Genomic DNA, 24,394 nt, shown 5'->3' with positions numbered 1-24,394 from the left:
ATTAGGGGGTGAGAAAGAAAAAAAATTAAATAAAATTTTCACTCCAGACTGAGGCCAAGGGGAAAAAAAACTCATAGCCATAGCATGCATAAACACGTGCATAAGACGAAAACATTAAAGAACACAAAAGGACATTTGTCAGGCTTGATCAAAAAAGGGACTCAGATGCAGAGTAGGGAACAATCAGACAGGCTTTTATTTTGAAAGTTTCTTTTCACCTCCAGAGTCAGGGCAAATCAACAAAGGCTATAACCTGACTAGTCGGCAAAAAAAGCTTACACAAAAAGGAACAACCGAAAATCACTCCGAAAGGAGGAAACACAAAAACAATAACGAACTAAACTTGGCGCAGGATATAATCTATGAAATGTATCATAAACAAAAAACGCTCCAAAAGGAGGGAGAAACAATGGCTATAAAACTTCTACATCGTTGATTAAAAAAGGTTAACGAAAGGTGCCACTCAAAAAATTGAGGAAAAGGAAGAACTGTAAGAGAAAAATTGAAAACTCACCACTTCGGCTGCAAAACTAAATAACCAAAATCACTCTGCTGAGGAGGAGAAAACGAACACTCAAAATATCAACAAGGGAATTCAGGATCAAAATATTCAAACAAGGGACGAGGCAAGGCTTGGACAGGATGCTAGAGAGGCACGAACAAACGAGACAATCTGGCACAGAACAAAGGGAGGCGTGGGCTTATAAAACACATGAGGGTAATGGGGAACAGGTGGAAACAATCAGGGATCAGGGATGATGTCAGACTGATGACACAAAAGGAAGGGCAAGTGACCTGAAACGAGAGGAGAGTTACTTTCCAAATTAAAACATGCAATTCACAAGATAGAAAAAACCAAGACAAGACATCCCTCACCACGGTGTGACAACATTAAAGACATTTAAAGAGCAGAGCTGATGCAACCAGCCACTTCTACACACGGCCACACAAGTAAAACAACAAAAAAACATATAGACCCAGAAAACACACTGAGAAAGGCCAAACGTTTCATTAGGAAATGGACAAGAGCAGACCCAACAAAGCAACCGACTCCACCCTCGGCCGCCCACCAACTCTCGGCCAGTGTCCAGTCCGCATGGATGGACAAACGCACAATTCTGCTAGTATGCTCATCGATTGGATGCATGCATGTCACAACATTACCCAAGAGTGAAGATGTGTGCTGCTGTTGCCTTCTTCTGTGAAATACTCCTTAGGATGGATAGCAGCCTGCACCTCAGGACCAGACTGCAGTCCAGCGCCGCACAGAGGCTGCTCCACGAACAGCAGCGGAGGCTTCGCTGTCTTTGACTTTTTGCGTGGCATTAATAGAAATCATAATAGAAGACCTGTCGGGATGCAAATGTCGTGTTGTTAGTACATATAAGCACTGTTCTGCACACTTCCGGTACACATAGTATGCACGGACGATACTCTTCAGAGAATATTTACACGTAATCACCAACACGTCTACTCACCTTAAAGATGGTCTTCTTTTGTAACACCGTGAGTGTTACATGCTTATAATGTGCATTTGCTTTCTGTTTTGCTGTCTTTAAGCTGCTTTTGTTGACTCTCTCAGAGTTTTCGAACAATATACTTCCTGGTGGCCGTCAGTCTTGCGCCCGATTGGCCAGCACGTCGCCCCAGCTTTGCTACCATTGGTTAGTTTCTTCCACGTGACCAGGCACTACAACACAGGCACCGCACCCGCAGCGCCAAAATTCAAAATACGTTTCTTTAAAAACTGCGACTTTTCGTTTTTATTTTGCACCTAATATGATTTCACCGACAGAAGAATTCGCAAGAATACAGCCAGGTGACGCGGCCATCACGGATATATGAAGGTTTGTCTTAATAATTTAGCAGTTGGTTAGCATACTAGCTTTCTATCTAGCTAGTTCTGTTTTGACTTCAACGCCAACAAGCCCGAAACTAATAATTAATACCATATTTAATAAATAGCTGAAACTGTGTGATTAGTGCCACAATAGCACGGTAGTTACAACAAACACAAGGTTTAAGTGACGTTAAAAATGCCAGACGCTTAGCTAGCGAGCTAGCAATGATTGTGTATGAATAGTATGTAATGTGTTCTTGTGGCCGACTAGCTCGTCATTAGGAGACAATTAAACTCATTTAATTGTGCAAAAGACAACAACAAGCTCCATAACGCGTGTGTTGACAACTTATCCACCAACTACAACCTGCAACTAAAATGGGGATAATGTGTTTCAACTTGGGGGTGAAAATTATTAGATGACTAAAGAGAACAGATTAACTTGTAACTCATAATAGGTATGTGTGTAACGTTTTAAAATGCATTAATTTACATGAAATCAGTATTTTAAGACCGGTCTAATATAGACGATTTCAGTGACATAAGTACTAGAGATGTCCGATAATAGCTTTTTTGCCGATATCCTATATTCCGATATTGTCCAACTCTTAATTACCGATTCCGATATCAACCGATACCGATATATACAGTCGTGGAATTAACACAATATTATGCCTAACTTTGTTGTGATGCCCCGCTGGATGCATTAAACAATGTAACAAGGTTTTCCAAAATAAATCAACTAAAAAAAAATGCCAACATGGCACTGCCATATTTATTACTGAAGTCACAAAGTGCATAATTTTTTTTAACATGCCTCAAAACAGCAGCTTGGTTTTTGTGACATGCTCTCCCTGAGAGAGCATGAGGAGGTTGAGGCGCGGGGGTGTATATTGTAGCGTCCCGGAAGAGTTAGTGCTGCAAGGGGTTCTGGGTATTTGTTCTGTTGTGTTTATGTTGTGTTACGGTGCGGATGTTCTCCCGAAATGTTTTTGTCATTCTTGTTTGGTGTGGGTTCACAGGGTGGCGCATATTTGTAACAGTGTTAAAGTTGTTTATACGGCTACCCTCAGTATGACCTGTATGGCTGTTGACCATGTATGCATGCATTCACTTGTGTGAAAAGCCATAGATATTATGTGACTGGGCCGGCACGCAAATGCAGTGCCTTTAAGGCACGCCCCCAATATTGTTGTCTGGGTGGAAATCGGGAGAAATTCGGTAGAATGGTTACCCCGGCAGATTTTCGGGAGGGTCACTGAAATTCGGGAGTCTCCCGGGAAAATCGGGAGGGTTGGCAAGTATGACAGGGAGACGCAACTGCTAAGGTTTATTGGCGCTCTGTACTTCTCCCTACGTCCGTGTACCACGCCGTACAGCGGCGTTTTAGTCATGAATTTTACTTTTTGAAACCGATAATTTCCGATACAACATTTTAAAGCGTTTATCGACATCTCTAATAAGTACCATTTTCCTGTGATAATTATTAGGAACGTTATGGCCTTTTTAAAAGCGGTGAAAACACACTAGTTTATGGACAGCTTCTTTAGTACAAAGTCAATGCCTTTCAATATTTTAGGTGTAACCTGTTTGTTAGAAATGTCATAACTTTCTTAAATATTTACCCCATTTAAAAAACAAAAGGTTGGTATCATTGGAAAACTTGGTAAACAGCAGAAAAAAGAGGTTTCAAAGTTACAGTGGATTTTTTAATTGAATTCATGAAATTAGTTCTGGAAGTGACGGAAAATTTGACTAAACATTGAGTCACAAAACTAACGGCCAGGCAATCGGTGGGTTCAGAAAAGCAGTGTGCAAATCGATCTATTTAAACAATATTTGGCAGTCTCACTGGTAAATGTATAACTTGTATTATTATAAGGGTTCCAATGAACATTTTACTCACTGCAAATGTTTTGCGGGGGAGTTTTGACGAGTGGAAACTTGCCAAACTTTGTTAGAGCTTTGTGGCACGAGTACTTGTCCATTTCGAAAATTTCGATATTATGGATAAAGGTGTTCTGCGTGAACGCAGTTGAACTCTGAAAACAGCGGTCTGGTTGCGACTCACGATGGCGCGATCAAGTGTGAAATGCTCTGGGTGACCACTGCAGAGATCCAGCCAGCGGAAAATACACACATACTGACTGTAGTAAAATATATTCTCTGTTGATACCAATATTTGTCTTTTATCAGTAAATCTGCGGACATCCAGCGACATTTTGAGCAGCTTTTTGACAATGAGGCGGAGCCCCAGAAGACCCTTGATCCTCAAAAGAAGAAAGCTGCCCTTTCAGCAAAATGACCCACCATCAAAAAGCCCTAAGGAGGCTGCAAAGTTACCTTCCACTCAGCCCTTCCCTGACGGCATCCGCATCCTGGATCACCCCAGCCTTCCCAACACGCAGGTGGTGATCATTCCCAAAAGGGCTGACCTGCAGAGCGTCATCAAGGCCCTCACTTTGAAAGGCAAAGAGCGTGGTGCCCAGGGCCGCAACAAGTTCATTCTTCTGGGGGAGAGTGGCGCCCTGGACAGTGGCTGTCTTTACCAGGCTAAAACGGAGGATGACTTTACGGGGAGTGCAGCCAAACAGCAACAAAGTGGACACAACTCCACGCATGGCACTGCTTCCATTGAAATCAAACAATGTAGGAACTTGATTGCTTCATTTCTGGCACGGTCAAGCGTGTTGAGTTCATGTATGCTTACTGTTGTGTTGCAGTTAAAAAGGAAGAGGGTGGCGTCCCTTTTGACGACAGCCTTACCTGCATGCAGTGGCTGGAAAGGAGCGATGCCTTTCTAGCCGGACATGACGCTACGGATGCCAATAAAGAAAACCAAAAGACTCTTCAGGTCAACTGTGGGATCTCAGTGTGCTTGTTAAGAAAGACACTGATGACGCCACCATGTCCACTTCCTGTCTTCCCACAGTTTTCGGATGTAGACGCCGCCCCCGAGGAGCCCGAGTGCGAGAAGCCACCGTTCTCCTACATGACCATGATCCAGTTTGCCATAAACAGCCGCAGGGACGGACGCATGACGCTGAGTGAGATCTACAAGTGGCTCCAGGATCATTTCCTCTTTTTTAGGGATGAGACTCGGATGCACGGATGGAAGGTGAGTGACAACTTCTATAACGAGGAATTAGTGGTCTGAAACACCCACTCAGTTTTTGTGTTGCTTTTTCCAGAATTCCGTGCGTCACAACCTCTCCATTCACAACATGTTTCTACGGAAGCCCACGCCCAACGGCAAAATTTCCTTCTGGACCATTCGGCCCGAAGCCAACAGAGGTCTCACCCTGAACCAGGTGTACAAGGTAGACGCACTAAATGGACAATGACATATAGGTAGACCTTGTGTTGAGGGGTTTCATGGTAACAAATGCACTCCCATAAATTATTTACACTGTACTAAATGGCCGCTTTTAACAATGAGTAATATATGAATATACATGTGTATATATATATAAAATACATTAACAATATATTTTTTTACATAGGCTGCAAAAAAATATAAACATTTTACTTAAAGAACTGGCAGCTCAGTCACCAGAATTTTACAGTAAAAGCAGTGGGTTTTGACAGCATATAAAAATAATGTAATAAACGGAATGTAATGTAAAAACAATACCACTGTTTTTAGTGGTAAAATGCAAGCATCAGAGCTGCCTGTTTTTGTTTTTTTTACCGTAAAATCTTCTCGTTTTAATGTTTTTTTTGTTTGTTTTTTAACGTTTTAGTGTCTTACTCCATATGGAAAAAAACACTACTAAAGTTGATTTTACGGTAAAAAAAACAAACTCAGTCAGCGGAATTTAACCGTAAAATCTATTGTCAATTTTATAGTCTACAATTTGATTGATAACTTGTTTTGAAATCATAAGTCAAGCAGATATTTATATTTATTTTTGAAATACATGATAATACAATATTTTGATTTATGATAATATTGAATTTTAAAAGATATGCAATTGCATGCAGTACATGATTTTTAATGTCAAAAGGGAAATAACAAATATATTTAGTAAGAAAAGATTAAGCATTTTATTAACACATTATTTCCAGGCTTTCGCGGGCCACATAAAATAACGTGGCGGGCCAGATTTGGCCACCGGGCCTTGAGTTTGACACAGTGATGTAGGGTGTTGATCTCGTTAGGCCACGCCCTCCCTCATCACACATAAGCACTTCCACAGGTGTAGAAATCATCATTTGTTCATAATACTCATTTGCCAAGTCATTGTGCACGCAGTGTATTTCTACATGCATGTTTTTAATCTGGTGCAACAAGTTTGGCACATTTTGTTTTATTTAGACTATATCTAAGAATATTTTCTTTTTAAAGGTATTTATGTTCAGTTATTCCAGAATTTCACACCAATTCTCACAAATTATAAGCTCCCTCGTAACTTTGTCCAAACCAATTTTGCGCACATTTTAGCCGATTAGCGTCTTTTTCGCCAATTGAATTTGCCTCTAAGGGGTTCTCAAACGAGCATGTCAGCGTTCTAATCAAAACTCATCTTTGTTTCTTGTGTAGACAAAGCAGGAACAAAAACATGTATCAATATATAATCTCTTTACGACTAAATTAAGCCGCACAATTGTCGTCCTCTCCATAGCTCAGACCTACTGCACTTCCGGTTTTTGTCGACGTCTCTAAGCCTTTTAGGTAATGTAGTATAGAAACATTAAACCACACACTGGCCTGCTGACTTCCTAGTTTAGATGGATAGATACACTTTATTGTCTGTCCCAACACATACAGAACTTCTCCTTTGACAGGGTCAACAATAAAAACAACTTGCGTTAAAAACAAAAAGCAAAGTGCATTGAAAGCGGACTGTTAAAAGCAAACAGATTCTAAAATGTTTATTTATCCCTTACCTTTTGCAGAATTAGGCAATTAGGAACAGATTTTCATTTGCGATGCTGACCGAACAAAGAAACAATTTACAAGACAGAGTTGTTGATGTGGGATGATAATCTCTCATTGTCTCTCATTTACCAACAAAAATGACCACAATAGATCGCTTTCAACAGTTCACAAATGCTTTTAATGCACTGTGGTAAACATATAGAATATCAGTAAATGTTAAAGATCGATAAAAACTTTTAAAATGTAAAACATGGAGAATGTCTGCAACTTTTGGAAGACCGAGCAGAGCACTGCCAAAGGATGCCTTTAGTGCTGCTTCTTTCTGTAATATTAAATAATTAGCACTAGTTTTAGTTTAGAACAGTACTGTACATTAATTTCACAATGAGCCCTGAGTATTTGCTTTTACTGCCATCTAGTGTCTACTTTTAAGTGTGCAGTATAAATCGAGCAAAATGCAGTACAGTATTGGTTTTCCAATTTGTGTTGCAATTCTGTGCTTTTTGAGGTTAAGGTTTCAATAAAAGGATAAAAAATTAATAAAATATTGAAAAAAGTGAGCCTCAAAACACTGCAACTTTTGCCGCAACTTTTTGAAAAACTTGCTGCGAATTCATGTATTTTAGGCCAACAATCCAAAAAAAAGGCTGCAAAATTTTAGAGGGACTGTATTTTAAAAATGTATACAGTAATTGTTTTAATAATTAAAAATACTGTTTTTAAAATGTAGTTTTACTGTTTTGTACTAATCAATCTCTACTGGACAAACTAATTAACAACACCATCTCCCACATCATCAGTCTTGTTTTTTTATTACAGTGAACCCTCATTCATCACTGTTAATTGATTAAAAATAATTTTCGCAAAGTAGGAATTATTAATTATACATTTAATATTTCATAGCTCAAGTATTTTTTAAAACTATTTACGGTTATGAGAGCCATCTGGACATGAAATAACACCCACTTAGTTAGCTTTACACTCTTTTTATCCGTTTAAGCCAATATAGATTTGCTACCTGAGGCTGAGCCAATCAGTAGCCGTGATGATGATCAGCACACTCAGATTCCTATTTTCATCATTAAAAATGCATAATTTCGGTAGAAAATGCTTTACAATATCTGCAATAGAGTCAAGGTGCAAACCTCGGAGCGTGATCTGGCGAGGAGCGACTGTACTTTGTGTTCTTAAAAAACTGGTGATATTTGTGAGATCCTCCAATGGTGAATAAAATGTCCTGTCTTGTCATTTGCTTCACGCTGACCTCTGTGTCGTTTCTCCCGCAGCCCGGCTGTGCCCCTGTGCCCACCCCTTATACCAAGCCAATTCTTTCATTCCCCCAACAGGTGAGACAATACTTTTTTGTTTTATATGACTCTTGTTAAAGTGGTGTATTGTCGTATTAAAGATGTGAACATCCCTCCTTTGTCAAGTGTAAAAAGTAATGCACGCTGCTTTGTTGTTTGTTTTGTTTCATAGCAGCAAACAGTTGATGCTGACAGGAGATGTCAGACTGGCTTCGGTGAGTCAAGTGACATCACAGAAAAATATGAAAGATGTCAAATTGTAATTTAAAAAAATTATTAATCACAGTTTACAAATTAATTACGGTAACTATATTTGAAATACATCCATTTTTACTGTATTGTACTAAGAGAAATATACATATTTATTTATTTAATTTATATTTGCTCTGATTTTTTCCCCCCGTATACGTTCAGAGAGGCGGGTGGAGCTTCTCCCCCTTCCAACGCCTTCCAACATAGTCCCCATCCAGCTCCCTGTCAAAACCTTTTCCTCCTCCTTGACAGCACACACGCCGCCTCCTCATAGTCCTCCTAAAGCCAAGAGTTCAAGAAAAGCTCCCAAGGTGAGTTTTTTTCTCTGCAAGAGTTGAAGTAAGCATCAATGATGTGATTACTGATGTGACCAGCAGGTGTCGCAGAGCAACCATGGCGACGCTCCATGCAGCAAAGTGTCCGGAGAGGAGGAGAAAACTGAGCTGCTGAACGTTGCCGTCAAGCGCAAGGGTCCCAAAGCACTGGCAGAGAAACCTGCAAAGGTGTCCAGACGGAAGCAACATCTTGTCCACTCTCTGCACGACGAGCCTGTCCTCATCTACTCGGAACGCTCTGACTTTGACTCCGGTATTGCCACCTCGCCCACCCTCCTGGACGAGCAGGACGCCAAGCCCGACCCAAAGGAGCATCGCAGTCCCGACCGGCACTTCTCCTACAAAACCCCCATAAAAATCAGCCGCAGCCGCCTGACTTCCTCCACGCCCAGCAAGCCCCCCTCCGGCGTCCAAGCCGAGCCATGGAAGGTCACCCCCTTGGGGAAAGAGGGCTGCAGCGTTCTGGACTTCAGCCCCATCCGCACGCCCATCGGCCCCGCGGTCACGCCCATGCACGACTACACCACCTTCAGCCTGAACAGCACCCCCTTTAAGGACTGGGCCATCTTCTGCTCCCCGGCCACCTCGCCGAACGGGTGCCGGGAGAGCGGCTGCTCCCGAGAGCTGCTCCTGGCCGGCGGCGCCACGCCTTCCAAATGCTCACTTACAGAGGGTCTCATCCTGGACACCATGGATGACAGCCTGAGCAAGATCCTGGTGGACCTCAGCTTTGGCCTGGAGGACGACAACCTGCAGTTGGCCGACGTCAGCCTGTCTGATATCATCCCTCAGCTCAAGTAGCTTGACTTACTACACGAAGAACCGCAAAGACAATAAGACATCACTGCCGCGTCATCGATATTTAACTTTAATGCTTCCAGCTTTGCTCTTCTTCACTTGTAGTTCAACCTGTAGTCACTTTTTGTCTGGGGGAAAACTGCCTTAATGACACTTTTTTTTGTTGTTCCTATGTCAATAGAGGATATAGTTTGTGTACGGTAATTTTCACCTCCGCCACCCCGAGAGGGACAAGCGGTAGGAAATGGATGGATGTATGTTAATTTGCACTCGGTCTTATTTAATTCTGTTTCTTTATGTTGTGAAAAAACCAGCACGATGCTTCCAGGGGTCAGTTCTGGAATGGGACTTTAGAAGGCGGTGCAGGTTTGTTAGCAACAAGATATTTAAAACAGAAAATACTCCCAAAAAGACTACTACATATTATAATATATTAGCAATAGATGGATGGCTAGATAGATAGATGGATCTTTTATTGTCATTGCACAAGTACAACAAGATTTCATTTTCAGCACAAACCCGTTGAAGATTAGACACATTGTACAGGGTAACAGAACAGGAACTCCACTTACAGGCTCGTATTAGTGCAACAATCCATGCAGTGACACCTGGAAACACTAAATAATTATGTCCTTTGTTTTTTAACCGTCATACAATAAATGTGTTGGTGTCTGCGCTTTTAAGCACAATTTTTATGTCGTGTTCGTTAATGGTGGCTTGTAGGATTGCATAACGCCAGTTTACAGTTGTTTTTTTACATTTAACAATTTCAATGTTAAAATATGATGCTGCAGGCAGGCCTGTCTTTTAAAAATGATTGTGTCTTCTGTGTCCTCAGTAGGTCTTCACCTCCTGCTGAGCCACTTCGAGAAGGATCTGAAGCTGCTTGCTGCAGTAATCTGGGAACAAAGAGACCGGAAAACTGTGAGCGCATCTAATCTTTATATTCATGTCCTCTTCTTAATTTTTTATAACATACATGCAATGGTACCTCGGGGTACATACTGCATCACAGAACTATTTATCAAAATTGTATCACTTGAAAAAGTCATGCTTAGCCTCCCCAAAAAAAGCACAATTTTACCATGTAACTTGCCCTTTTATAAAGAACAACTTTTAGATAAGAAATATTGTACAAAAACAATACAATAGAATGTAGTGCCAACAACTACAGAGTTTTTATGAAGTAACTTAATAATGTACAGGATTTCCCTAGAAGACTGGACCTTTGCGGCATCCCCTTCCTGCTGCTTTTTCGTCAAACACGCCATCAGCGGCTTTTCCATATTATAACGGATAAATGTCAGCAGTTTAGATATTATTTTAAGCATTATCGACTCATTCTGCTTCAGTATGATGCAGACTAACAGTGCTACACTCCAACTGCATTACCAATTAGCTAACGTGGACCCCGACTTAAACAAGTTGAAAAACGTATTCGGGTGTTACCATTTAGTGGTCAATTGTACGGAATATGTACTGTACTGTGCAATCTACTAATAAAAGTCTCAATCAATCAATCAAAGCTACACACTGTCATGCTTTTGATTACCGTATTTTTCGGACTATAAGTCGCAGTTTTTTTCATAGTTTGCGACTTATACTCAGGAGCGACTTATGTGTAAAATTATTAACACATTACCGTAAAATATCAAATAATATTATTTAGCTCATTCACGTAAGAGACTAGACGTATAAGATTTCATGGGATTTAGCGATTAGGAGTGACAGATTGTTTGGTAAACGTATAGCATGTTCTATCTGTTATAGTTATTTGAATGACTCTTACCATAATATGTTACGTTAAAATACCAGGCACGTTCTCAGTTGGTTATTTATGCGTCATATAACGTACACTTATTCAACCTGTTGTTCACTATTCTTTATTTATTTTAAATTGCCTTTCAAATGTCTATTTTTGGTGTTGGGTTTTATCAAATAAATTTCCCCAGAAATGCGACTTATACTCCAGTGCGACTTATATATGTTTTTTTTCCTTCTTTATTATGCATTTTCGGCCGGTGCGACTTATACTCCGAAACATACGGTATGTCTTTCTTTAATTCAATAAATATAAACCGTTTCTTCTCAGCACTGTCTTTGACACTGTTAAAAAAAAACAGATCTTACCGTTTAAAACTTACAATGGTTTTGACACAGAACATTGAAAAACGGTACTATTGTTATTTTTATGGTAAAAATGTGCTTTTATCGTAAAGTTTCACACTTTTTTTTTACAGTGCCTACTTACTTTCTCCCTTCCCATGGTTCGAAAAACAAAGTCACGTCAATCTCGAGCTATAAACTAATTCTATGGAATATATTTTTGGCTGGATCTTTCGGGGTCTACTGTGACATCCATTGCTCAAATAGCAGTGGGGTGGCTCGTAACCCCCCAAAAAGGTAAGCTTGTACCACTGTACTGGATGTTTTACTCTGTATTAGCTAACCCTGCACACAACAGTACGAAACCACTCACTGAATATCCGTCTCCACTTGGGTGGCAAGCGACGGCGGTGGACCGCCATGTAGTACACCGGTACCCCGGTCAGCGTGAGGGCGAAACTGCGCCCCGTGTTCCAAGGGTCCGAGTACAGAGACAAGCCCACGATGAAGAAGCAGACCACGGTGAAGGTGACGGCAATGACCAGAGGGACCTGGAGTGTCAAAAGGTGACGGATAAGTTCTGGATGATGACGCAGTGCCAAAGCGGTCTCACCTTGAAAGGCCGAGTGTGCAACGGGAAGCGGTATCGGTGGATGAGCATCCCCAGCGTTGCCAGGGCGATGAAGAACCAGCGAGCGAAGGAGGCAAAGCTGATGAGATGCTGGATCTCTCCGGAGATCAACATGAGCGCCACTAAGGGGTACTGGAGACACGTCATAGTACTTCTTATCCATCTGCTTTTTGTTCTCAGCTCTGAGGAGACCAATTATGACGCAGCTACACAGACGCTACCTTTCAACTCGCGTCTAAAGTCTAGGAGTCTTTAAATGGTGTGAATCGATCACGTGAAACCAGGGGCCGTACTTATCAAGCTTCTTAGAGTGCCATTTTACACTTAAGTCCTGAGAATTTGCGAAATTTAGTCCTACTCTCAAACTTAAGAATAAAAGCTTTTTATCAACGTTCTTAAGTCTAAGAATCACTCCTACTCTCCACGATATTTAAGAGACCTTCAGAGGTGTCTTAAGTGGTTAGGAGTTGCCAGCAGGGGATGGCACTGAGGCGAGAGAGACGTGCGCGAACATTCAGGGAGCGGAACGATGTTCTGGATTTGTTTGATGACGAGCAGATCAAACGGTATCGTTTAGACAGAGCGGGTATTATTTTTGTCACAGATTTAATACTTTTCGATTCCATGTTGATTTCTGCATGTGGCTGCAGTGGGCTAGTATATATAGAGCCACCCACACCAGTTTCAAATTAGTTGCCTAATTAATGAATTGGAAAGAAAATGTTATGACAGTAGCGTATGTGTGTGGCCGTGAGGTGAGTGACGTCAGTGAGTGTGTGGGCGACAGAAGAGAGGGAGCGGTAGCGTGAGTGCCGGCGGGGACTAGTTTGTTTTGTATTATTTTGTTGTTTATTGTCAAAATATACACTCCCATTGTCCACTTAAATATTTCCAAGATAATTCTTTATTCTTAGACAACGGATTCCCTTTCGTGATTGATCATTTCTATGGACACAGAAATGACGTCACCTAAAATTCCATTTACGGCACATAGTAATGTCGTAATTCAGCTCTGAGTGTGACACTTAAGATTCAGTCCTACACTTCGCTGAAAGTGTGAGTAAGACGCTTGATAACTAACTTTTAAGTGCAGCTTTCAGCGAAGAATTTATTTACTCTTAAGTCAACTCTTAGCAGACTTCTTAGGAGTAATTCTGAGAAGCTTGATAAGTACGGCCCCAGAAACGAGCAATTATAGTCGCCTTGGTTTTGTTGTTAGATTTCTTCTCATTTCAATTTGCTCTCTGTGCAGGAATGGCAACTTCCTATTGGTGGATAAAACTTGCCATCAATCAAAGCATTAGAGGCCGTTTGGCTGCAGAGAGAGAAAGTGGAAGGTAAGTCAAAACTGCCTTCAAGTGGACAAAAACTTTTATTTTTGTATTATTTTTTCAATAAAGAGGACATATTTGTTAAGTAGTAGCCTTGGCAGGCTTTGAAGGTAAATTATTATAATTATTTGTCTACATTTAACTTTGTTGTTTGCTTAGTCTGTACATGAGTTTTTAAATAATACATTTTATAAATACAACTTGAAAAGATATGGAGAGTCAAATGGGACAGAATGACCCAAAAAAAAGTCTCAGAAATAAATCTTTAAATAATGATTGAAATGTATTATTAATTAATAAAAATTTAGCATTTTTATTGATAAATATGTAATTACATTTGTCATCATTATATTATTACTATAATTATAACTTTTTATTTATTTAACAGTTTAATTATTTTACTATTTAATTAATTATTTAATAATTTCATGTTTTAAATCATTAGTTTATGTTTTAATTAATTGTTTCATGATTTAATTGATAAGTTCATTTTTAAATTAATTATGTCATGATTTAATTATTTCACATTTTCATTAATTATTTCATGATTTATTTCATTTGTGGCCTCTCCAAGAATTTATCCTTCCAACTACTATACCGACTAGATTTGTGTTAGCCCCGCCCATGGACTTTGATGGGTAAGTTTAACGAATAAAATACATTCATAAAGCACTGACACTCAGGTGCATTGAATAATTTTTTTAATCGTAAAATAATTATATCATGAAATAAGTTATTGAATTGTGGGGAAAAAGGAAATTGTGAGATAATTAAATATTGAAAACATGTATTTTGTATATTGATTGATTATATATCTATAATGGTATGTTGAATAACACATGTATTTATTTTTTTCCAATTTTAATTAATTAAAAACACATTAAAGTATTTAACAATTTATTTATTCATGTCCCATTTGATCCTCCATAATAAGAAGGCCTCTTTACACATGTTTGACTTTTTTTATTTTTTATTTGAATGAAATCTAAAATATTCACCAGTTAGATTCAAGGTTTTTGGGTGATTTTAAAGGATGTCAAAAAAAAGAGACAAACCCAGATGAACCGATTTTTTGACTCCTAAGGATTGAAAGTGCTTTTACCAGTAGCAACACAGCAGGTAGTGGTGTGTGTCTGCGGATGTGGATCATAGAGAAGATGGGGGGCCAGTGACCCTCTCTGGCCCCCACAAACAGCATCCTGCAACACAACGGCCACCCAGCATGTATGTAAGACCCTCCATCGGTCCTGTGCTGATATTCATGTTTAACAACAGCAGACCTGGGTGATGAGAAGAAGCCCCCGTTGAGGGCTCCCAGGCAGGACAGCGCCACCAGGAGGGGGATGACAGAAGACACGCCCTGCAGCGCACGGTTGGCAAACGTCTGCAGAGGAACAACACAACGGACACAACATTAGGTACACCTCATGCATTAGAACAGACTGGCCGACAGAGAATGTTTCCCATAATTCCAATTCCATTCCATCAATGAAATTGGAGGTTTAAATGTTTAATGAAAACTTTCAGGAAGTGTCAGAAATTGGATAAGGAATAAGCAGTTACATTTTGGGGTGATTCGGATCACAGTCTGGATTTAGAATGGGTCTATACGGATACATTGTGGTTGTCTAAATCGGAACGTAAACAGGAAGAGACAATCCGAAGGAGAACCTGCTGTCTAGTATATGAAGTATCTCATCGAACAATATTAAAGGTACGTTTCAGCAAAGCTTCCGATGTTAAACATTCAAACCATTTTTACATTTCACTAGCATTTCAATTCTGCGTCAGCTCTTCAACATTCAGACAATTTTAACATTTGTTCTACATTTCACCAGCATTTCCGTTCAGCTTCAGCATTAGAGCAATCACATGCAATTTCCACTGAAATTGCCTCATCTAGTTATCGTAGGGTTTCTTATGTCTGGGTTGTGCATGTGTGCTTTAGCGAAGTGTCTTCACCGACCACAGCCACGGCGTCCGACAGCAGCAGCTCGGCGGGGGTCATCACGGTGTAGTAGGACACGTTGACGAGCACGTAGAGCACGGTCACCGTCACCATGGAGCAAATGATGGCCAGCGGGATGGTCCTGAGCCGCAATGTAAGACTCTTAAGATTCTTTCAAAGTTCTCAAAAGGATCTAAAATTAGTACCTGTTTGGGTTGATGACTTCCTCTGTGACAAAGTTGAGATAAAACCTAAAAAATAAGGTATTAATATACATTTTATGCTATTTTTTTGTTATTTAAGGTCGCTCACCATCCACCGTATGCGTAAAGGCCATTGTAGAAGGCCAAAGGCAGCCTATCCAGAGTTAGCGCTTCCATCTCAAAGCCATTCTGAAAGTTCTCCGTCTTCCCTGCCGAGAAGACCACGTTTTTTAAAGGATGTCAGGGTGTGTTGGATATTTGCAGCCCACCTTTGGTCAGCGCCATGATGCCAGGAACTATAATGAGGACCAGGGCAAAGGTCTTGATGAAGGTCAGGGTGATTTGCGTGCGAGATGCCATGGTGACGCTCCAGCAGTTGATGGCCACAATGAAGGCTGCAGGGTTACACAACAGTGCAACCTTAAAAGCATCTTTGCGTGGGGATAGAATGGAAGCGAGGGTGGGGTTGGGGCTACTCACTTACTCCGAGGAGGCTGACCACTCTGATGAGCGCCATAGGGGCCTCACAGGGGGTGAAGAATGGCTCCACCACATAGCGCCCGAAAGCCAGCGACACGTAGGAGGCCACAGCCGGCCTAGACATGGGCGGAGAGTCTGACATTTAGTTCGTGCGACTCGCAATGCAGCAAGTTGAAAGACCCACCTGACGAACAGGAACTCGACCCACAGACGTAAGAAAGCCGGGAGGGGCCCCAGAGTCTCCAGCAGATAGGTGTAGTGACCCCCGGATTTGGTGAACGTGGTGCCCAGTTCAGCGTAGCACAGCGCGCCTAATGGGACATGTGGCATCACGCACAAGTTAGCAACATTAAGCTATGTTATGCATTGGAGCTCAGTACCTGGAAACACCAACTGACGGCACAACTAACTAATGCAATACAAACTAGTTTGCTGACTAGTCGGGCTGCCGTTAAATATCAAAACAATTAGGAACAGAGCAACGTTTTGTGGGAGATTTTCATAAGCAAATACTTTCTGGAAATATAAGAAAATGGGTTTCATGACTTGGTAGATGGCAAAACTTATTCAACACCAACTAGTTAACTGCTTAATCGGGCTGCCACTAAATCCAAAACAGATCGGAACAGAGCCATGTTTTGTGATGAACAAATATTTTATGTACAGTATATCGAACAAAACAGGTTTCATGGCTTGGTAGAGAGCACAAGTGATACAAATCCAACTAGTTTGCTGCCTTAACAGGCTGCTGCTGAAATCAGAACATTAGGAAATAAATATGTTTATCGCCAAGTTGTTTTGCACAAATAGTTTTTAAGGCACACAATAAAAGATTTCACAACCATCAGGGGACGTAATCTATCCATACCCTACTAGTTTGCTGCCTATATTGTCTGTCAATCAAACCAACACACAGTTAACAGTTAATGAGCATCTTTTGTACAGGGTTGTTTTGCACAATAGTATGCTACCTAAATAAGCTGCCAATGAAGCCAAAACAGGTTGTGCGAGTGATTGTTTTGTACAAACAGTTTTTGCAAATATAGACATAATAGAGTTCAGTACTTGTCACCCGGCAGAATGTCCAATCCAGCTAGCTTGCTGCCTAAACGGGCTGCTGCTGAAACCGAAACAAAAACAAGAAATGACAGGCGTTTTGTGAGGGGTTGTTTTGTACAAATAGTTCGTAAATTGAGGCACAATACATTTTTCAACTTAAAGCTCCCGGCAGATGGTGCAAATGAGACAAACTCTACTAGTTTGCTGCCTAAATGGGCTGCCATTGAAACCACAACATAAACAGGAAATGGGCGAAGTTTTGTGTTAGATCCTTTTGCACAGTTTGCATAACTAAATAAAGGAGTAATGGAAGTTCAGTGCTTGTCAACAAGCAGCAGAGGATCTAATGTAGTCTGCTACTTCAAAGGGCTGATGAACTTAAAACATGAAAAGTAAGTGACAAAAGTATTGTCTTGGGTTGTTTTGTACGAACAATAGAGTTCAGTGCTTGTCAACAACCGGCAAAAGGGCCAAATCCTGTTATTAGCTGCCTAAACGGGCTGCCAGTGAAATAAAAACCTAAAGAGGAAGTGAAAAAAGTATAGTGTTGGGTTGTTTTGTACTGTTTGCCTAAAAAGAGGGGTTATAGAGTTCAATAATTGTCAACAACCGGAAGAGGCTCAAATCCTGTTAGATTGTTGCCTAAACGGGCTGCCGCTGAAATAAAAACATGTACAGGAAGTATTGTGTTGGGAATTTTTGTACAAACAGTTTGCCTAAAATTAGGAGCAATGGAGTTCAGTACTTGTCAACAACCGGCAAAGGATCCAATCCTGACAGTCTGCTACCTAAATGGGTTGCCACTCTAATAAAAACATAAACAAAAAGTGAAAAAGGTATTATGTTTGATTGTTTTGTACAGTTTGCCTAAAAGAAGGGTAACAAGAGTTCAGTATTTTTCAACAACCGGCAAAAGGGCAAAATCCTGTTATTAGTTGCCTAAACGGGCTGCCACTGAAATAAAAACATGAAGAGGAAGTGAAAAAAGTATAGTTATTGTTTCATACAGTTTGCCTAAAAGAAGGGTAACATAGTTCAATACTTGTCAATAACCGGAAGTGGCTCAAATCCTGTTAGATTGCTGCCTAAACGGGCTGCCGCTGAAATAAAAACATGAAGCGAAAGTATTGTTTTGGGTTGCTTTGTACAAACCGTTTGCCTAAAAGGAGGGGTAATGGAGTTCAGTACTTGTCAACAACCAGCAAAGGATCTAATCCTGCTAGTCTGCTACCTAAACGGGTTGCCAGTCTAATAAAAACATGAACAAAAAGTGAAAAAATCTTATGTTGGGTTATTTTATACAAACAGTTTGCCTAAAAGAGGGGTAAAAGAGTTCAGTACTTGTCAACAACCGGCAGAGGGTCAAATCCTTGTAAATTGCTGCCCAAATGGGCTGCAGCTGAAACCAAAATATTAACAGAAGGCGACAGAAGTTTTGTGCGTGGTTGTTTTCGTAAATTGTTTGTAAATGAAGGTATTTCATTTACATTTCGCAACTATCAGCAAACAGAGAACGCAGTTGATGCAAAGCTTATGAGTTTGCTGCCTAAACGGGCTAAAACCACAAATACATACAGAGCAGAAAACAGGAAGTGAGTGAAGTTCAGTGCAGTTTGTGTTAATAGGGGCATAGCAGAAGTGTGCAATTAACCCCAAGGCCAACTACAGTATTGGAGTTTGCCGCCTAAACGGGTTGCCATCTAAATCGGAAAGTAAACAGGAAGTGAGACAAGCCAAAGGAGAAGTATATGAAGTATCTCACCGAACAAAGAGAGCACGCCACACAGCAGCCACACCAGCAGAGAGAGGCCCACGCTGCCGCTGTTCATCAGCACCCCCTTGGGGGCGATGAAGATGCCGCTGCCCACCACCGTGCCGATGATGAAGGACACGGCGGGCAGCAGACCGATCTCCCTGCGCAGGTGCACCGCCTCCCCTTCCTTCGCTTGCGGCTCGCCGTCCTCCTTTGCCTGCCTCCCGTCCATCCTGGTCCCGGTCGTATACGGTGCACGCCCCCCAAATGACCCCCTACTTTACTTAATTAGTATGCAACCTCCTCCTTGGGATTTCACTGCCTCTTTTGGAAACTTGTGCAGGAAGGAAAGTTTAGCAAAAACACCAAAAGATCCCCCTTCTCCCTCCTTCCCTGATTGGCTGCCTGGACGCCCACCCTGACCCAAAAGGGCTAACAAAGCCAGCACTCTTCCCAGTAATTATGCTCGTTTATAGGCTGGAGGCTTACTTGTTTTGTGCACAGAAGAAGGGAAAGGGGAGGGGCCCATGATGTGGAGGCAGCTGCACAAACGTGAAGCACAGCAAGACATCCAGCGAGACCCCACCATCGCTTGTCCCTTTCCCCCCTCCCCATGTCTGACCATTGAACGCATGTCAGCTTCATTCCATCTCAACAGAGTGTTCATATCCAACACTCATACAAGTACAGTACACCTTCCTACTTCTATCTCTGGACCGTAGCGGAGTATTTGTGCGCGCACGGAGGCCTGCATTCCTGCATCACGGGACTTGGGACAAGTTTGTGACCTGTGCCCCCTAACCCACCCCTCCCGTCGAGTTACAGCCTCACAACAACACAGCTTGCCAAGTTCATGTTGGAGAGCCCACAAAGAGTTAGGAAAAATAAGCTGAAACCAAAACATGCGACTATAAATGTTTAAGAAGGGCTGATTTATTTTTGTTCAGTTCCATTCATGTTATTGTGCATGAAAGAAATGAACAGAATCATATTTTTGTGGCTGATTCTGTTTTTTTTTTTCTTTACAAGCCGGCTGCAGTTTGTTTTACACGCACAAGATGGCAGTGTTGCATATATGCATTGCCTATTCTCAATTCCAGCTGTTTAGTGCTCTTTTTCCCTCCTAATTGTACACATCAGTCACTCAACACTGTCATGCAGCTTGAATTTTTTTATTTTTTTCCGAAAGTCTTTAAGAAGTTATGAGCGATAACATTTATTGCGAGTTAGTGGGGAGGAGTTGCCATTGACAACCAGTCCCTGATTGCGTTTGCTATCTACCATATATTACCGTAATAACCTGTATATCACTCAAAAGCGCAGATTCCAACCACTAAAATACTTTTTATGTTTAAAGACTTACGTTAATTTGAAAACGGCACTGCACATCATAATGCCCACAACAATTTTAATGTTAAAGGTCTAAAAAAAAAAAAAAAAAAGTATTTGGAAACAAAAATCGTTACTGGTCGTATTTTGCCCAGATCTGCTCTAGTGACACAACCATTGGTGTCATTAGGCCTATTTTACAGCCCCCCTAAATAATTTTGTGTGATTTCTTTTTTTTTTCTTTCGATATAGATATGCAGGAATATGAGTTTAAATAAATAATGATATAATCTGTCATTATTCAGTATGATTATAAATCATTGAAAGACATTTTGTCAGGGCTTATTATCCAACTCATTCCATCAGTAATGCCTGCATTACTATTCTGAAAATCCAGTCCATGTTTTCACTGTTACCTTAGCAAGGTCGAACCAGACCACAGCAACATTAAGGCTACATTCAGTGTGTTCACAACAGTGCAGGGTAGGATGTCCAATTCAGATATTTTTTTTTGTCAAATCTGATCTTTTTATGAAGTCGTTCACATTACAAAAAAATGTGTTCAGACTCAAATGTCAACGCAAACTGACCCGATTACAGACATGGCGTCATGACGTTGCGCATTCCTGCAGTGTTTACGGAAGTTAACATGCTTCAATTCTAGTCATCTCAGTACTGGCGCATTTGTGGCAATTTCAAGGATTCTGTGCGATCAATGTCAACATTTTCTGAACCGCGGAGACGATTATGAAAGAAGATGTCTCCCGCAGTTTTGGGGACATTTGCCCTGATGTCTGCTCTGAAGAGCGTGTTGGGGATCAGTGGTGGAACATTGGTTGATGAGAGTTCCTTAAACATTATTTTTGCATGTTTCTGCTAATATGTCAAGTAATTATTTTGTATCCCACTATTTCGATTAATTCTCCACTATGCGACCGGAGTGCAGGAGAGTTCACACTGAAGTCGCGTCACAACAATATCTGATTGATTTGTAATGTAAAACTCATAATAATAATAATGTGTATAATATTGCTGACAGAAAAATAACTTCCATACCGTATGATCAGCAAAGCATTCTACTACAGCTACTTAAACTTAATGGATGTAGTTTAATAGCCTTAGTGTTACGTTAGAGTCGTGTTTTGGGGGCTCTGAAGACTGGATGCACTGACAGACTCATAGTCAAAAAGGTGGAGTTCTATGGGTGTTTTTTATCTTCACTTTTAGCGTTTTCACCATAAATGGTAGGTTATTGTGATAGTCCATATCACCCATCCTTACTGGCCAGGTGTGGCCTGCATGTGGGCCTTGAATTTGACACCTGTGGTCTAAATGCCTTAAATTAGTTTACGATTTCTTCAATATTTTCTGTGTAGTTCTCATACAGTAACAACAAATTGTAAGCAAAAAAAAATCTTGCAAGTGCAAAAATTCTGAGTCAAACATGTTGTGCACAGACAACATAACTTTGGGTGGACATCCAGCCTCTGTTTTCCAGGCAAGAACGTTTCTACCAGAACCGCCTATGTTTTCAGGTCAACTCTGTAGTGCTGTGCAAGTTGGTTTACAGTGCTATCATCTGTGCAATGTTTCCTTGTTTGCAAGTTGCCTGCTAGCTTTTCCATGCAACAACACTGTCCTTATGTGTTTAGTAAGCATGACATGTCATGCTTACTAAAGATGACTAAAGCTTTCTTCCACTATCAACTATTTCGACGTATTCAGTGTTGTGTTATTCTAATCCAGTGCCGAAAAGATCTTGCAAGCGCGAGCATCACAGGAACCTCCTGGGGGCTAAGCCCCCCTGTTCTTCATAGCTGACCTTCTTGTTTTGCACACAGCGCTAAGCCTTCTGGAAAATGTACTATATAAACATTTAGCACTTTCTTGTTTCTTGTTAGAGATCTTGAAGTGTGATGATAATCTCTCATCGTCTTTCATTTAGTGACAAAAATCCCCGCCATAAATCAAGCTCAACAGTTCCGCGATGTTCTGAATGAATGCAATTTTTAGAACATAAATTAAAGTTGACGATGGACAGGAACTTTACAAGCGTGGAAAATCTCTGCAACTTGTGGACGACAGAGCACACAGCGGGCAATAAGAGAGCCTTTGGTGGTGTTTGTTTTTATTAAACACTAATTTGTCAATGTGATTTTAGAACAGAGCTGGGCAAATATTTTGACTCGGGGGCCACATTGAGAGAAAAAATGTGTCTGGGGGGCCAATGTTTATGTGTGTATAACTGATATAGACACATTTAGCTGTAAAAATCTGCTTTACAGTACAGTATATGTGTGTTGGGGTCCCTTTTTTTCAGGAACACTAATACCAAATGTCACAATGTCTAATAGAATTCTAAAAAAGTTATGACAGACCACCTAAAAACGAAATGGAATTTTACAGTTTTTTTACTGAATGGGACACCCAATACATTAAAATAAAGAAAGTGTGATTTACAATAATAACTATTAACAATAAAACACTGAATATTAACAATATATGAACATTGCTCCTCTTTTAATTCTCAAACCAGCTCCTCGATAGTTGTGTATCTTTTACAATCAAGCAAAACACAACAAAAATGTAACAAACAGCAAAGTATGAACGCAAAGGGTAATAAACACCTACAATATGATTTATTATCACTCTGATGCAGACATTTGTTGTACAAATTTGCTTACCCATCTGTTCCTGACACATGCGTTTGGGGCTGGCTGCTCTGAAAACAAACCCCACCCACTCTGCTTTGTTCCTCGTCAGAGCTGCTGTGACATAGATGACCGTAATAACTCGTACAACACTCAATAGCGCAGATTTCAACCATTGAAATACTTTCTATAGTTCAAGACTTACGGTCATTTAAAAATAGCACTGCACATCATAATGGCGGCTTCAGTTTTGATGTTAAAGGTCTAAAAAAAACTATGTAGAACGTCCGGCGGGCCGGATTGAAAATTTTAATGGACCGCATGTGGCCCGAGGGCCGTATTTTGCCCAGGTCTGTTCTAGAATGTTCTTTTACTGCCATCTAGTGTCTACTTGTAAGTTAGGTTTCATACTCCGTATTAATAAAACGAGTAAACATCAATATTTGTTTTTCCCAACTATGCACACATTTAGGTGCAAATGAAGCATATTTTGTTAGCTTTGTCAAAATCTTGTGCATTTCAGTTTTTGAAAAAAAAACGACTTTTTTAAAAAGCCGCTGCAAAATCCGGCATTTAAAAAAAGACAACGCAGCAGTTAAACAAAAGACAAATACCACTTGTTCACTGATTTGGAGCTGTGTCCCAATACTTTTGTCTGAACAAGTGTATGGAAAAAACATGGAGCCGTCCGTCTTCCATGTTTGGATTGGAATATGGAATAAATGATGAGGTGCTGATCGATTGTGGAGTTTTATCACCTTAAGGGGGCGCTGGGAGTGTAAAGTCGCCAAGGCGTGTAGATTTACGTGATGGAGTATCCCGCCCGCCATTTTCACTTGAAGAGCCAATTAAAGAAAAGGCCCCAGCTTTTTCTCGTGTTCGGAGGGTAAAGATAAACACCTCAGCCCGTTACTAGTTGCTAGGCAACCCCTCCCTAGCAGCCGCCGTGCATGTGCGGCCATTGTTAAAGCGACGCTCATCGGGCTACGACCGAGTTGAGGCTTCGGCGTCCGCACTGACACTACACACGGCGGCCTCGGATGATTTAAAGGGCCATTACGCCCGCCACAATTTACGACGGCTCAAGACGAGACACCCACGGGGCGGGCGCCATCGCCTTCCCTTGTCTGCAATCAATCAATTTGCGTCTGTCTCTTCCTTACACCAGTCAGTCAGTCATCAGCTGCCGTGATTGCTCTTGTTTGTAGGGCGACGCCTTGATGGTTGCCATGTTTGGTCACTTCCTGTTGAAAAATACAATTTAACTCCTTTTTACTGGTTAATTAAGGACCAGTTTCCTGTTTATTTGGGTTCCGGTTTATAAAAAATGTCATTTTCAACCACACGCTAACTGGCCAAGAATTTTTGGGATATTTGTGTGTTTTAGAATGTAACTTTAAGAGGAAAGTACACATTAAACACCCCGTTTCTTCGGGTTTCCTATTAGCTCAGGTGTTGCTCCCGCAAGCACATGACTGCTCGTTACTGC

General features: G+C 40.9%; 2 protein-coding genes across 7 annotated transcripts; one reads left to right on the top strand and one right to left on the bottom strand.

Moving 5' to 3' along the window:
• The first annotated feature begins 1,595 nt into the window (after window positions 1-1,595).
• Window positions 1,596-10,091, top strand: foxm1 (forkhead box M1). 6 transcript variants are annotated; one of them, XM_062064717.1, is made up of 9 exons: window positions 1,596-1,664; window positions 4,037-4,489; window positions 4,564-4,694; window positions 4,773-4,958; window positions 5,032-5,160; window positions 8,009-8,068; window positions 8,202-8,244; window positions 8,444-8,592; window positions 8,656-10,091. In XM_062064717.1, exons 2-9 carry the CDS (start codon window positions 4,081-4,083, stop codon window positions 9,415-9,417), a joined length of 1,869 nt encoding a protein of 622 aa, XP_061920701.1. In that variant the 5' UTR covers window positions 1,596-1,664; window positions 4,037-4,080; the 3' UTR covers window positions 9,418-10,091. The 6 variants fall into 6 exon arrangements, with proteins under 6 accessions (XP_061920701.1, XP_061920696.1, XP_061920699.1 ...); XM_062064715.1 differs by lacking the exon at window positions 1,596-1,664 and adding an exon at window positions 1,671-1,847; XM_062064712.1 differs by having other exon boundaries at window positions 4,564-4,958.
• On the bottom strand, window positions 9,859-19,311 carry si:ch73-352p4.8 (cystine/glutamate transporter). The gene is made up of 12 exons (XM_062064721.1): window positions 18,935-19,311; window positions 16,298-16,424; window positions 16,114-16,229; window positions 15,903-16,028; window positions 15,743-15,842; window positions 15,637-15,681; window positions 15,449-15,572; window positions 14,763-14,866; window positions 14,585-14,681; window positions 12,134-12,283; window positions 11,894-12,071; window positions 9,859-10,313 (listed from the first exon to the last, which is right to left on the bottom strand). Exons 1-12 carry the CDS (start codon window positions 19,155-19,157, stop codon window positions 10,249-10,251), a joined length of 1,455 nt encoding a protein of 484 aa, XP_061920705.1. The 5' UTR covers window positions 19,158-19,311; the 3' UTR covers window positions 9,859-10,248.
• Between the last annotated feature and the right edge of the window lie 5,083 nt (window positions 19,312-24,394).

This window comes from Entelurus aequoreus, linkage group LG12 (assembly GCF_033978785.1).
Source record: "Entelurus aequoreus isolate RoL-2023_Sb linkage group LG12, RoL_Eaeq_v1.1, whole genome shotgun sequence".
Classification (NCBI taxonomy): Eukaryota; Metazoa; Chordata; class Actinopteri; order Syngnathiformes; family Syngnathidae; genus Entelurus; species Entelurus aequoreus.
Note: the sequence above shows the minus strand (reverse complement) of the source record. Positions and strands in the feature narration are given on the sequence as shown.